The sequence below is a fragment of the Eleutherodactylus coqui genome, chromosome 12 (assembly GCF_035609145.1).
Source record: "Eleutherodactylus coqui strain aEleCoq1 chromosome 12, aEleCoq1.hap1, whole genome shotgun sequence".
NCBI classification, from domain to species: Eukaryota; Metazoa; Chordata; class Amphibia; order Anura; family Eleutherodactylidae; genus Eleutherodactylus; species Eleutherodactylus coqui.
In genome coordinates, this window is record NC_089848.1 from 126,280,111 (window position 1) to 126,294,194 (window position 14,084).

The window sequence follows — 14,084 nt, forward strand, 5'->3', positions numbered from 1 at the left end:
CTGCTGCCGCACTCTTCGGAGCACCATAGCCATATTTAGATTCTTCCCTGCACGGTGCCACTAATGTCCAGGCGCTGTACCGGAACAGCAATTCTGGTTCATTTACTTGAAGCCTACTGCGACCTACCTCTTATGATCATGGATGTTCTTGCAATCAGACCCCACCAATCAGCAACTAATGATGATAAGACCTATCCTTCTATCTGACCTCTGGGACCCCCACCGATCACAAGAACAGGAGTCCCATGTACCCCAGTGTGAATGGAGTAGCGATCAAGCAAGCTGATGTTCCATTCATCTTTATGAGCCTAATGGAGATGGCACTGTGCTTGGCTTTCTCCATCAGTCCCATAGAGCTGAATGTAGCGGCACTGCATCTGCTCAACCACTACTCCATACGGGGGAAGGAACACAGAACCCTCTTTCTCATGATAGGTGGAGATTCCAGCATTGAATCCACTGTGGATATGGGATAATTTCTAAACTTTATGGTGACCAAAGACTTTTAATGGAGATGTTTTTATTAGATTTACATCTGTCATATAAATAGTAATCAGTTTTATTCTCTTGTTGCAGTAAATCCCCCCAATAGTCGAGCACGTTGCTCTGAAATTAATAGTAGTATGGCCCTCATTCAGAAACCCAATCTATCAGCTAGAGATTGGCTAAAAGTGCCTTTCTGTCCCGAGGACCCAACACATCAGTGATTTACATTGAAATTGATTTCAGTGGACATTGTGTAATACTTCATTTCTCCTGTGGTGGCGCTTCAAGAATATCGAACACTTGCTGGATTCCTCTGCAGGTTACAGCTGAAAACAAAGAGTCCCAAAAGCAAAACTCCCTGTGATAAATGTATCGTTGGGTGAATTTGTAACAAACAGCATCTCTCCATAGTGAATAACACCTGTAACTTATTTTCACACTATCCTACCAAAAGTATTTGGACACCAGAGCAAGAATAAAAAAAAGTATTTATTTCCATATATTAATATGTGCTGCCAACAATGTGGTAATACTCTGGGAATGGTCGGCCATACTTCCAACACGACAACGAGGCTTGTCACACATCCAGCATTCTTTTATGTTGGTCTGAGGATACGGATGTCCCACGATTTGACTCTCCTGCACAGAGTCCCAACCTGAACTTACTGAACATCTGTAGGATGAAATGGAACGTCAAGTCAGGAAATATGAACAGCGTCCATCTTTGAGGGAACTCGCCTGAGGTTTGCAGGATAAATGGAGGGAAATACCAGTTGAAGTGTACCAAACATTAGTAGAAAGTATTCCACCAAGTATGACCCTCATTCAGAAACCCAACCTATCAGCTAGAGATTGACTAAGGCCTCATGTCCACGGGGAAAATCAGGCCCGCTATGGATTCTCCATGGAGAATCCGTAGCGGGTCCCTCCTGCCCCGCGGACATGAGCGCTGAAAAGAAGAATAAATAAGAACAAATTACCCGCAGCGGACCGGCAGGTCTTCTCTTCTTCACGGCCGGATCTTCTTTCTTCGACCGACGGATGTACTCGGCACTCCGGCAGCGTGCCGCGCGCATGCGCTGGGCACATCTGCTGGGCCGAAGCAAGAAGATCCGGCCATGAAGAAGAGAAGACCTGCCGGTCCGCTGCGGGTAAGTTATTCTTATTTTAGGTCTCCCGCGGATCTGGACGGCTTCCATAGGCTTCAATAGAAGCCTGCGGGAGACCCGCACGAAAATGAAGCATGTCACGTTTTTTTTCAAGCTCCATTTTTTTTTTTATTCCCTTTTATTGACCATCCGCGGGTATTTATCTACCCGCGGGTGGTCAATGCATCCCTATGTGGTGCGGATCCACAGGCAGGAGAAGAGTTAAAATCCGCTGCGGATTTTAATTCTTCTTTTCCCCGTGGACATGAGGCCTAAGAGCGCTTTTCTCTCCCGAGGACCCGCAACATCAGTGCTTTACATTGAAATTGATTTCAGTGGACATTGCGTAATACTTCATTTCTCCTGTGGTGGCGCTTCAAGAAAATTGAATACTTGCTGGATTCCTCTACAGGTTGCAGCTGAAAACAAAGAGTATCCAATGTCCCACTAAGTATTACCATATGGAAATTACTACTCCTTGTGATTCTTGCTCAGGGGTCCGATTACATTTGCTAGGATAGTCCATCTTGCATCATCCAATATCTCAGTAATACTACTATTGTTTTTGCAGATTGTCCTTCGTGCTAAACGTGGTGTAAGTTACGTAGGAGACGTCTGTGTGGATGATATTTATTTTGAAGACTGTTTGCCAGTGCTGGTAGAGGATAAGCCATGCACGTCCGAGGAGTTCATGTGTGCCAATAAGTACTGCATCCCCCAAAACACCACCTGTGACTTCGTCAACGACTGTGCAGACAACTCTGATGAGGACCCGTACTTGTGCCGTAAGCAACTCTACAAACTAATGGCAGCAATTAGATGCCCCCCCCCCCCCCCATTATACCATCACATGGTCCCCCACTAATATGCAGCATCAGACAAGGCGCTGATCACATTTGGGTTGAGGTTTTAGCTTTGAATTCTTATTTTTAGTTTCCAACGTGTCCGTCTACAACCCCATAAACAACTTCAAAAACTGATGTAAACCGGAACAAAAAGGAATGAAGGTTTCCTCATTTTTCGAAGGATCAGCTAGTTAAATGGATCTGTCCAAAAATCAAGGAATAAGCCTCAGTTTGGCATCTGTATTAATGGTTCAGTTGTTTAGAGCATGTCTCTATTCACATCTGCATGATAGATTCTGTTCCGAGCCTCCGATGCAGATGCAGAATGAAATACCGGATGAAAAAATGGTGGATGCAGGACTTTTTCGTCTGGTGAAGTGCAGAACTGAACGGATTCCACTAAAGCCAATAGGGTCTATTCGGCACAGTTTTGTTGCGTCATGAGACGGATCCGCTCATCAGGGAATTCCGTTTTTCTGCTCCTATAGTGAAGCAGTAAAACCAGATCCGTAGCGCAGATGTGAATTTTGTGTAAATAGTTTTTTCTTCCAGATTCCTTCTGAGCATGCACTGAATGTCGGACAGCAAAGTGGTACTAATGAAGCTGCCTTGGACTGGGGGGCGTAAGGGGTTAAAGGAGGAGGGACAAGCGACTGGGACTTAGGGGAATAATAGCCTTCCCTCCAAGGAACAGCATCTGTCTCTGTTGACATAAGGAAGAATAGGGGAAACAAGGGGATCGGGAGCACCGTAAACAGAACCAAGGAACAGCCTAGGAGATTCCAAGTGTAATGGCATGGAACACGTTTCTCTCCTGGGTGGGGACCTTCATCAGGCATCCTACATCAACATAAGATAAATGTAGGAAAAAAACATGGTTATAGGCGCAATCCCATTTAACTCAAAGAGGCACAAGACGTGTTTTTGAGCTCAACTCCTCTGTTTTTATTAAAAATTAATCCAGCATATAATAATAGACACGTTTCTGGGGTGCTCCACTCCTCTGCAAAGAGAACACACCAATGCTGGCTGTGTATTCCTAGCTAAAATACTGAGGAAGGGGCGCAATGGCTCCGAAACGCATCTATTGTTATATGCTGGATTAATTTTTAATAAAGACAGGCAAGTCAAGCTCAAAAACACGTCTTGTGCCTCTTTGAGTTAAATGGATTGCGCATATAACCACATTTTCCCCCTACATTTATCTCATGTATTTGCGCGTCTCCCTTGGAAGGTGTGATGTTTCATGGATTGGCTGCACCCTCTCAGACTTGTCAAGAATCGATCAATCTCACTACCATATATAGAATGAGGGAGGAGAAAAACAAAACAAAAACATTTTCAAACCAAAACATCGGTATATAGATTGCTCTGCTCCTTTTTTCTTCTCATTTTTCATTCACTACATCAACATAATCTCTGGGATGCTTAAACCTCATTCTTGAACCTGAGAAACTAGTAAAATCCACTTACTGGCTGATTGGAGCCCACAACCATTTCCTGCACAACCCAGGATACTGCTAGTGTTAGTGCCACTTTGTAACGTGTTACCGACACTAGATAGGAGCCACGGATGTGGTGACCATGCAGGTCCCTAAAGAGTAGTCAGGATAGCCAGGAGTTGTTATTGGGAAATCTCGGTTCCAGTACAAATTGATGAGGTGGAAAATGTACTCAGATGAAAAGCCAGAGGTCAGCAACAAGTAATCACGGTTTGCAGTACAATGGATGAGGCGGGTAATGCAGTCAGGAGGAAAGCCAGAAGTTGGTATTGGGAAGTCTTGTAGCAATAGCAGGCAGGAGAGAAGTTAGTTCAAACGGTTTTGAGCAGAATAATCATGTAATGCAGGAGTGTCAGGGCAAGGGTTTTTATAGGAAGTACAATCCAGACAGAGGGGGGTTCAGGACCTGGAGGAAGGAACTACGTAAACAGGAACAAGGCTAGGGTATGCAAGGGACTTTGTCCAAAGGCCTGGATGGCTCAACAGGGAGAGCTGCCAGTCTGGGTTTGAGGCCCAATACACTTGGAGAGACACAAAGGAGGAGACCAAGAACCTCTCTTCATAGTAAACCCCCCTGGTATTCTCCCCCACCAGTCTGCAGAGCACTGGGAAAGAATTCAGGATGTGTAAAACCTTTAGGCTAACCTCACATGGGCGAGCGCAATATGGGGCCGTGAATCCCACCCCTATATCGCACTCCCCACCATTTGAAATCCTCAGGGATGCAAGGTGTTATTATGTAAAGGCAGCCTCGCATCACTGGCTGGGGGGGAAGGGAATCGTGGCCGTCACTGACCACAATGGGGCTTCAATGTGAGATAAAGGACAAGATAGAACATGCTGCAATGTGTTTCTCGCATGGTATCGCAGTGGATGCAGGCAAACATCGCTCATGTGTATGACCTGATTCAAAGGAGGAAGGGGGGTTTATATTTGTGTGTCTAAAAACGCACAAATCTCGTGAAATTTTAGAGCCCGTGTGAAGCCGGCCTTTGCTATGCGATGTGGGGAGAGATTATGTCAAAAGAATGGGGTTCATACTTGTTTAAGATTTGTATGTCCAGCAATGCACAAATCAGGCGCATGAAAATGGCCTAAGGGTGGCTTCACATGGGCAGATGTATTTTCTCTGTGAACGAGTCTTTTTTGAGAGTATATCAGTGTTTTTCATTATATTTTTGTGCCCGCAGGGCTCGGCTTTTTGCACATGGGACACAACCACGCCCGATTTACATGGCTATTAAGTCTAAGCAGTTCCAGGTGTGTTCTTTTTCTGGTACAATTGTGCAGTATATTGCACATACCACTCTGCATCGCACGCGCATTTGCACACACCCCTTAGACTTCTAGGGGACCTTTGGTGCACAAAAGTAGAGCATGCTGTGTTTTTTTCGCAAACACAAAAAAATGAAGTGAGGAAATTTTGTTTGTGCAAATACACCTGTGGGAAGCAGCCCCGAGGCACAACTTGGTCTTGAAGGAGTTAATTAAAAGTTAAAAAAAAATGAAAATTATTTTAGTAGCCAAGTATAAGTTAGGAGTGTCTGTAAAATTGCTAAAATATATACTGCACCGCCATAGGCTTATGGTAGCGGGTGTCACTGATCGGCTGCTGCTTACCCCCTAGGCTCCTATCTTGGACGTTGCAATTTCGAATTTGACCTCTGTGATTGGAGGCAGTGTCAGACCGATAATTTCGACTGGAGCATGCGAGCCGGGAGCACCCCGACCGTTGGCACCGGCCCCGTGACTGATCACACCATGCAGAACCCATCTGGGGTTTATATCTTCATAGAAGGATCCTTCCCACATTTACCCGGCCAGGCAGCGAAGCTTTTTGGACCAATAATAAGCAAATGGAGTAGAAACTGCAAGGTATGTTTAACCCCGAAGAGACTGGGAGAGACTTTCAAACCAAAAAAGTTTCAGGCCTGTGATGTACAGTAAAGCTCATCGATAGGATACATTGTAACCAGTTGTGATAACGCATGTTTTCTGCCTCATCTTCTCTCCCACAGATCATCTTTTATTTCCACATGTATGGAGTGGGCATCGGATCACTGACCGTATATCAGGTAACACTGAGCGGACGGGAGACTCTCCTTCTGAACTTGTCCGGAGATCAGGGGAATTTCTGGCAGAGAAAAGGGCTTCCGCTCCATGATGTGGGGGAAGATTTCTACATTGTGTTGGAAGGCAAAGTTGGCGGAAATCAAAGAGGAGACATAGCTCTGGATGACATCGTTCTCTCCAATGAGTGCGTTCCATCTTCTGCATTTACCCAGGATGCATTTGCATCAAGTTCTCCAAAGCATAGACCCGGGAAAGGTAAGACTTTTGTCAAATGGTTTTACCCAAAGTCTTGACTAATCTTTTTTTTGCTTAAAGGGGTATTCCCATCCCAGTCAAACAAGGCTACAATTGGAATACCTCGCTGTACGAGGTGGCTAGGAGGATAGAAGCAGCCAAGTGAGACTGCTACATTGTATCCTTAACGCAGGAGCTGCGGAAATGGCGTAACACAGCTGTAACGCCCATTTACTTCTAATAGAGTAACCCAAACCACACAAGATAGCCTGATTGGCTGCTTATGTCATTCCTACTGCACAAAGCGAGGCTATAAGTTTATATCCACCTCTTCAGGCTTTTCTGATTCTTTCAGAGTCCTACGTATTGACACCTAGTTTTTACTACTTATTCTCAGGGTGCACCTAGTACCTGGAAACCTTTTCTCTCTGCTTAGAAAGCCAAACACAATTTGAAAGGGTTACCCAAGATTTAAATATTAACCCTTTGCAATCCAATTTTGGATTCAGGGTTTCCTAGGGGGTTCTCTCTTTCTGCTATTATACAATTTCGCCATCTGCTGGCTAGAGCCAGTACTGCGGTATGGTACATGCTGGAGAGGCCCCCAACAAAAAACTGGCCAGTAATATACAGTAAGAATACCCTGCTGGACGTCTTCCGGCATCAGAGCTGTACAGCCTTCAATCAGAATGTCTGAAGACATCAGACAGTGGATTGGAAAAGGTTAAATATTTCCTGGGATGAAATCAGACAACGACAGCTCCCTCTATGATGTCATCGGCCATCCCCCATTCAATTATGGAGACAATTGGAGGCCTTGCAGGGGCCTCTGGGTCTACCATGGCTGGTATTGTGAATGAAAAGAGGTGATACACTGCAGTATAGTAGTATTGCAGTGCATTACCTGAATAATCATAAGATTGCAAATTCTAGTCCCATGCATGGAAATGAAAAAATGTGGAAAAAACGTAAATAAAAAAAACAAAAAAGACCCCTCCTTTTTTGCATTCATTTCTGTCTTTTTGTATAAAAAAATTAAGAATACATGTTTGGTATCGCTGCTTCCATAATGACTTGCACGGCAAATTGGACGCACCATTTTTCCCATGTGGCAAATGTAAGAAAAACATAAAAACAAAGCCAAACTTGTTTGTATTCATTTGGCCTCCCCAAAAATGCAATAAAAGTGATAAAAAAGTCATATGTACCCAAAAATAAAAACTGCAGCTCGTTACTCAAAAATCTATCTATCTCCGCTCCATCCATTGAAAGTCGTTAAATGCAGCAGCGCCAAAAACATATTAGTTTAAAAAAAAAACTTTTTTCCAAAAGATGAACCCACATGGTAAAAATTCGCTTATAGTATAAGAAGCGTCTAACCCCAAATTATCTCCTCCCAGAGCCTTGCCCACGAGGATTTTTGGAATGCCAGAATAAAAAATGCTACGCACCGGACAAGCTGTGCGATTTTGTGGATGACTGTGGGGATAATACAGATGAAATACAGTGTGGCACATCATGCACATTTGAAAATGGCAACTGCGGGTGGAAAAACTCAAAGGCTGACAATTTTGATTGGACTTTGGAAAGGCATTCCTCTGCGTCTCTGAGCCCTCCGGTGGACCACACCCTGGGAAGTGGAGATGGTAAGACCATTACTGCACGTTACCAAAGAGGCAAATGTAGGGACGAAAGATGTTGGGTCATAATGGAAGATGACGTACTTGTATTCCTGGCTTAGGTTAGACTAACGTCGATATTAGCCGGGCTTCATTGGTACCACAGATCCCACAACAGTTTTGCCGAGGGCTGTGACTAGACTTTCCTTTACTCGTATTGAGCTCTTGGGATTATTGCACTGCAGATGTGGTTTTCGGACGGAGATGATGGTTTTGGAGTCAATCCTGTGATTAGCAAGACAATTTTATACATTCTGGTCAGTTGAGTCATGTCTGACCTTCGTGTTGCTAGGACCACATTGCCTAACAAGACAACCCCTTTTTGAATAGGGTTCAACTGCTTACCCCCCCCCCCCGCCCCGCGCGCGTGCGATTCTCAACATGGGAAGCCCCTTCTGGCCAGGCATTTCCCCCACAATGGTTCTCTGTATAATACATGAATTAACTGGATCCCTTCATGTACAGCAGCTCTCTGTTCTGGTTTATTGATGAGAGTTGAGAGTCCCCCATCTATGATGTTCATATGTCCTAATCGAACATATGGACAAGGAGTGTCTTCATGATACAACCCCTTTAATCCCTCAACTTATTTCCACTTCTACACTAGATACCCACTTAACGAAGATAATGATGAGTAATAGCCAACTATCCATTTCCATGTCAACGGATATCGGCGCTATAGAAGCTGTTCTTGCTTGTCTATTAGCAAATAGAAATGTTGCTGCGGATACTTCCGTTTCCATCCTTCGCTATTTTATGAAATGAAAACGGTGACATTTCAGTAATTTTACATTTCGATGACGCGGGTGAAACTAGTACATAAATCAACAAACCTCTAGCCAGCAAGTGACGAACCAAAGACATTGACTACACGAGGGAAGTCACTCAGGCTGAACAGTCTACAACGTAGTCATCAGAAAATGTATTTATGCATCATACAGAAAATAAGTGTAACACCGTGTGAGCCGGCAGAGAAACAAAATGATCCTGTAGATTTGATACCTTTTAATGGCTAACATGGAATGACGGAACAGCAAGCTTTCAGATCTACTTAGGATTCTTCATCAGGCTTCTAACAAGACAGATCTGAAGGATCATATACACTCTTTGTCAAAGAAAAATCAAGCACCTCGAAGGAGTTGTCGATTTTCTGCATGGTAGTAACAACAAATTGACGCCACCTAGGATGTTCTAGCCAGACTGTTAGCACGTGTTGATACGAGTGGATGTGTGAGGCCACACAAGGTGACCGGGCTCAGGATGCCCCCTACAGAGCACCAGTAGAGAGGAGCATTTGACGAAACTGTTAGGGGGTGTTGGGACTAGCGGATGGGGGCACAAGGTGACTGGGATCAGGACGCCTCTACAGACCACCAGTAGAGAGGAGCATCTGACCAAACTGTTAGGAGGTGTTGGGACCAGTGGATGTGTGAAGGCACACAAGGTGACCAGGCTCAGGACGCCCCCTACAGACCACCAGTGTAGAGGAGCGTCTGACCAGACTGTTAGGAGGTGTTGCAGTGGATGTGTGAGGGCATACAAGGTGACCGGGCTCAGGATGCCACCTACAGACCACCAGTAGAGAGGAGCGTCTGACCAGACTGTTGGGAGGTGTTGGGACCAGTGGATGTGTGAGGGCACACAAGGTGACCGGGCTCAGGACACCCCCTACAGACCACCAGTAGAGAGGATTGTCTGACCAGACTGTTAGGAATTGTTGTGACAAGTGGACGTGTGGGGGCACACAAGGTGACCGGGCTCAGGATACCCCCTACAGACTACCAGTATAGAGGAGCATCTGTCCAGACTGTTAGGAGGTGTTGGGACCAGTGGATGGGGGCACACAAGGTGACCGGGCTTAGGATGCCCCCTACAGACCACCAGTAGAGAGGAGCGTCTGACCAGACTGTTAGGAGGTGTTGGGACCAGTGGATGGGGGCACATAAGGTGACCGGGCTCAGGACGCCCCCTACAGACCACCAGTAGAGAGGAGCGTCTGACCAGAATGTTAGGAGGTGTTGGGACCAGTGGATGTGTGAGGGCACACAATGCGACCAGGCTCAGGACACCCCCTACAGACCACCAGTATAGAGGAGCATCTGACAAGACTGTTAGTAGGTGTTGGGACCAGTGGATGTGTGAGGGCACACAAGGTGACCAGGCTCAGGACGCCCCCTACAGACCACCAGTAGAGAGGAGCATCTGACCAGACTGTTAGAGTGTGTTGGGACCAGCGGATGGGGACACAAGGTGAATTGGCTCAGGATGCCCCCTACACACCACCAGTAGAGAGGAGCATCTGACCAGACTGTTAGGAGGTGTTGGGACCAGTAGATGTGTGAAGGCACACAAGGTTACCGGGCTTAGGACGCCACCTACAGACCACCAGTAGAGAGGAGCATCTGACCAGACTGTTAGAGGGTGTTGGGACCAGCGGATGGGGACACAAGGTGAATTGGCTCAGGATGCCCCCTACACACCACCAGTAGAGAGGAGCGTCTGACCAGACTGTTAGGAGGTGTTGGGACCAGTAGATGTGTGAAGGCACACAAGGTTACCGGGCTTAGGACGCCACCTACAGACCACCAGTAGAGAGGATCGCCTGACCAGACTGTTAGAAATTCTTGTGACCAATGGATGTGTGAGGGCACACAAGGTGACCGGGCTCAGGGTGCCCTCTACAGAGCACCAGTAGAGAGGAGCATTTGACGAAACTGTTAGGGGGTGTTGGGACTAGCGGATGGGGGCACAAGGTGACTGGGATCAGGACGCCTCTACAGACCACCAGTAGAGAGGAGCATCTGACCAAACTGTTAGGAGGTGTTGGGACCAGTGGATGTGTCAGGGCACACAAGGTGACCGGGCTCAGGACACCCCCTACAGACCACCAGTAGAGAGGATTGTCTGACCAGACTGTTAGGAATTGTTGTGACAAGTGGACGTGTGGGGGCACACAAGGTGACCGGGCTCAGGATACCCCCTACAGACTACCAGTATAGAGGAGCATCTGTCCAGACTGTTAGGAGGTGTTGGGACCAGTGGATGGGGGCACACAAGGTGACCGGGCTTAGGATGCCCCCTACAGACCACCAGTAGAGAGGAGCGTCTGACCAGACTGTTAGGAGGTGTTGGGACCAGTGGATGGGGGCACATAAGGTGACCGGGCTCAGGACGCCCCCTACAGACCACCAGTAGAGAGGAGCGTCTGACCAGAATGTTAGGAGGTGTTGGGACCAGTGGATGTGTGAGGGCACACAATGCGACCAGGCTCAGGACACCCCCTACAGACCACCAGTATAGAGGAGCATCTGACAAGACTGTTAGTAGGTGTTGGGACCAGTGGATGTGTGAGGGCACACAAGGTGACCAGGCTCAGGACGCCCCCTACAGACCACCAGTAGAGAGGAGCATCTGACCAGACTGTTAGAGTGTGTTGGGACCAGCGGATGGGGACACAAGGTGAATTGGCTCAGGATGCCCCCTACACACCACCAGTAGAGAGGAGCGTCTGACCAGACTGTTAGGAGGTGTTGGGACCAGTAGATGTGTGAAGGCACACAAGGTTACCGGGCTTAGGACGCCACCTACAGACCACCAGTAGAGAGGATCGCCTGACCAGACTGTTAGAAATTCTTGTGACCAATGGATGTGTGAGGGCACACAAGGTGACCGGGCTCAGGGTGCCCTCTACAGACCACCAGTAAAGAAGATTGTCTGATTATCCAACAAGCACCAGCAGCTCCAACTGTTTCGTTTTTCGTCATCCAGAGACAGGTAACGCCATTGTTACAGGCCCTCACGTATGTTGGAACCAGGGCTGCCGGCAGCAGCTGTGGCCCAATTGAAAGCAATGCGTGCATTCCCAATGGTGCACACATGTCCTATCTTTGCAGGCACATACCTGTAAAGCACGGACATGTGCACACACCATAGGGAATGCATTGTTGCAAATACAAGCGTGTGGACTGTAACAAGGGGGCGCTCTAATAACCATGTATAGATATATCAGGGGTCAGTACAAAGATCTCTCCCATCATCTATTATACCCAGGATTGTAACAAGGGGGCGCTCTAATAACTATGTATAGATATATCAGGGGTCAGTACAGAGATCTCTCCATCATCTATTATACCCAGGACTGTAACAAGGGGGCGCTCTAATAACTATGTATAGATATGTCAGGGGTCAGTACAGAGATCTCTCCCATCATCTATTATACCCAGGACTGTAACAAGGGGGCGCTCTAATAACTATGTATAATATATCAGGGGTCAGTACAGAGATCTCTCCCATCATCTATTATACCCAGGGCTGTAACAAGGGGGCGCTCTAATAACTATGTATAATATATCAGGGGTCAGTGCAGAGATCTCTCCCATCATCTATTTACACCCAGGACTGTAACTGTAACAAGGGGGCGCACTCTATGTCTAGAGAGAAGGTTTCTACACCAACATACAGTAGAAGAGGGTTCTTTACTGTAAGAGCAGTGAGACTTTGGAACTCTCTGTCAGAGGACTTGGTGATGGCGAACTCAATAAAAGAGTATAAGAGGGGCCTGAAGTGTAATAATATTATATGTTATATGACTGGTTGCTTTAGAAAGGTTGGTGATCCAGGGGTTATTCTGATTACCAGATGGGAGTTGGGAAAGAATTTTTGCCCTAAAATGAGGAAAATTGGCTTCTACCTCATTGGGTCTTTTTCTGCTTTCCTCTTGATCAGCATTGGGGGTAATAGGCTGTAAGGTTGAAAAAAGACACATGTCCATCCAGTTAAGCCATATGGAGCTTCTGAACAGCATGGTATTCCAGAGATATCCCAGGAAACATACTTCCGTAATCTGGTATCTGATGGACCTTGCTAATTTCTTTTTTTTCCTTATGCCAAAAAACACCTCCACCATGTGAGTCCATATGACATTGGAAGCGTCGAGACAGAGTATTGACACACAGACGTCTACCGTTTTATGGCTTGTATGGAGCAGTAATTGATTTACATTTAATGAAAACATTCTGACTTATGAAGAGTAATGTAACCGTTCTTTATGCTCCATACAATAGGTCACTTTCTGTACCTCGAGACGTCTTATGTTGGATTACGTGGTGAAAAAGCTCATCTGAAAAGCTCCAGGTGGAAGGAGTCGGCAAGGGATTGTGAGCTGAGGTTCTGGTACTACATGTCAACAAAGGCTACTGGACAAATACGAGTTCTTATAAAAGTAAGAGATGTTATCTTAACCCTTTGCAATCCAATTTTGGAATGAGGGTTTCCTAGGGGGGTTTCTCTTTCTGCCATTATACAATGGCGCCATCTGCTGGCTAGAGCCAGTACTGCGGTATGTGACATGCTGAAGAGGCCCCCGACAACAGACCGCCCAGTGAAATACAGTAAGAATACCCTGCTGGACGTCTTCCGGCATCGGGGCTGTACAGGCTTCAATCAGAATGTCTTTAGACATCAGACAGCAGACGTCCAGGTGCAGTAAAGCAATGGCCGAAACGTCGCGTGTTTTACTGATGAAATAAAGAAAACCTGTTTTACTGCACCTGGACTTCTGCTGCTGTCACTCTTATATTGGGATGTATTCAAAGGAAGATAGGAGTCCATCTTCTACTTGTGGCTGTGCAGCGTCAGAGAACCTCTCCCTTTGAAGGGTTGTTTCTATTTTGTGCTGTTGGTTGCATATATCTATATTGGCTAGACATCAGACAGTGGATTGGAAAGGGTTAATATCCAATTCACTAGTGTTGAGACAACCGAACCAGTAGAACACTGTTTTGGGTTGAACTTTGCTATAGGTTTGACTTGGCATGACCCCAAACAAGGTTGGGACATCGAAAACCGATATATTGAAATATCGATATATGGCTAATGCTTTGGCGATTCTTTTCATCGATATTGCTATGCCCGATATATCGGTAACATCGATAGTTTAAGGCGATATGATACCGATTTGTCTTGTGGTCCGGTGACCAGATCTTCTTTCTTTACATTCCGCCCTTTCCCTTGTGTTGGTCAGGATGTAGTTTTGCTCGCGGCACTAATGAACTTATAAACAAGTTCTAGAAACTTTTGGAAAGTGTGAGGTGACTCTTTGTCACCAATAAGGTTTGC

At 46.2% G+C, this 14,084-nt stretch overlaps 1 protein-coding gene across 1 annotated transcript in view; it reads left to right on the top strand.

Moving 5' to 3' along the window:
- The window catches only part of MALRD1 (MAM and LDL receptor class A domain containing 1), a 460,314-nt gene that overhangs the window by 201,498 nt on the left and 244,732 nt on the right, over positions 1–14,084 (top strand). The window contains exons 21-25 of the mRNA XM_066584724.1: positions 2,206–2,419; positions 5,609–5,856; positions 6,000–6,282; positions 7,689–7,934; positions 13,031–13,188. Of these exons, the coding sequence (XP_066440821.1) occupies positions 2,206–2,419; positions 5,609–5,856; positions 6,000–6,282; positions 7,689–7,934; positions 13,031–13,188 (1,149 nt within the window). The remainder of the gene's footprint in view (positions 1–2,205; positions 2,420–5,608; positions 5,857–5,999; positions 6,283–7,688; positions 7,935–13,030; positions 13,189–14,084) is intronic.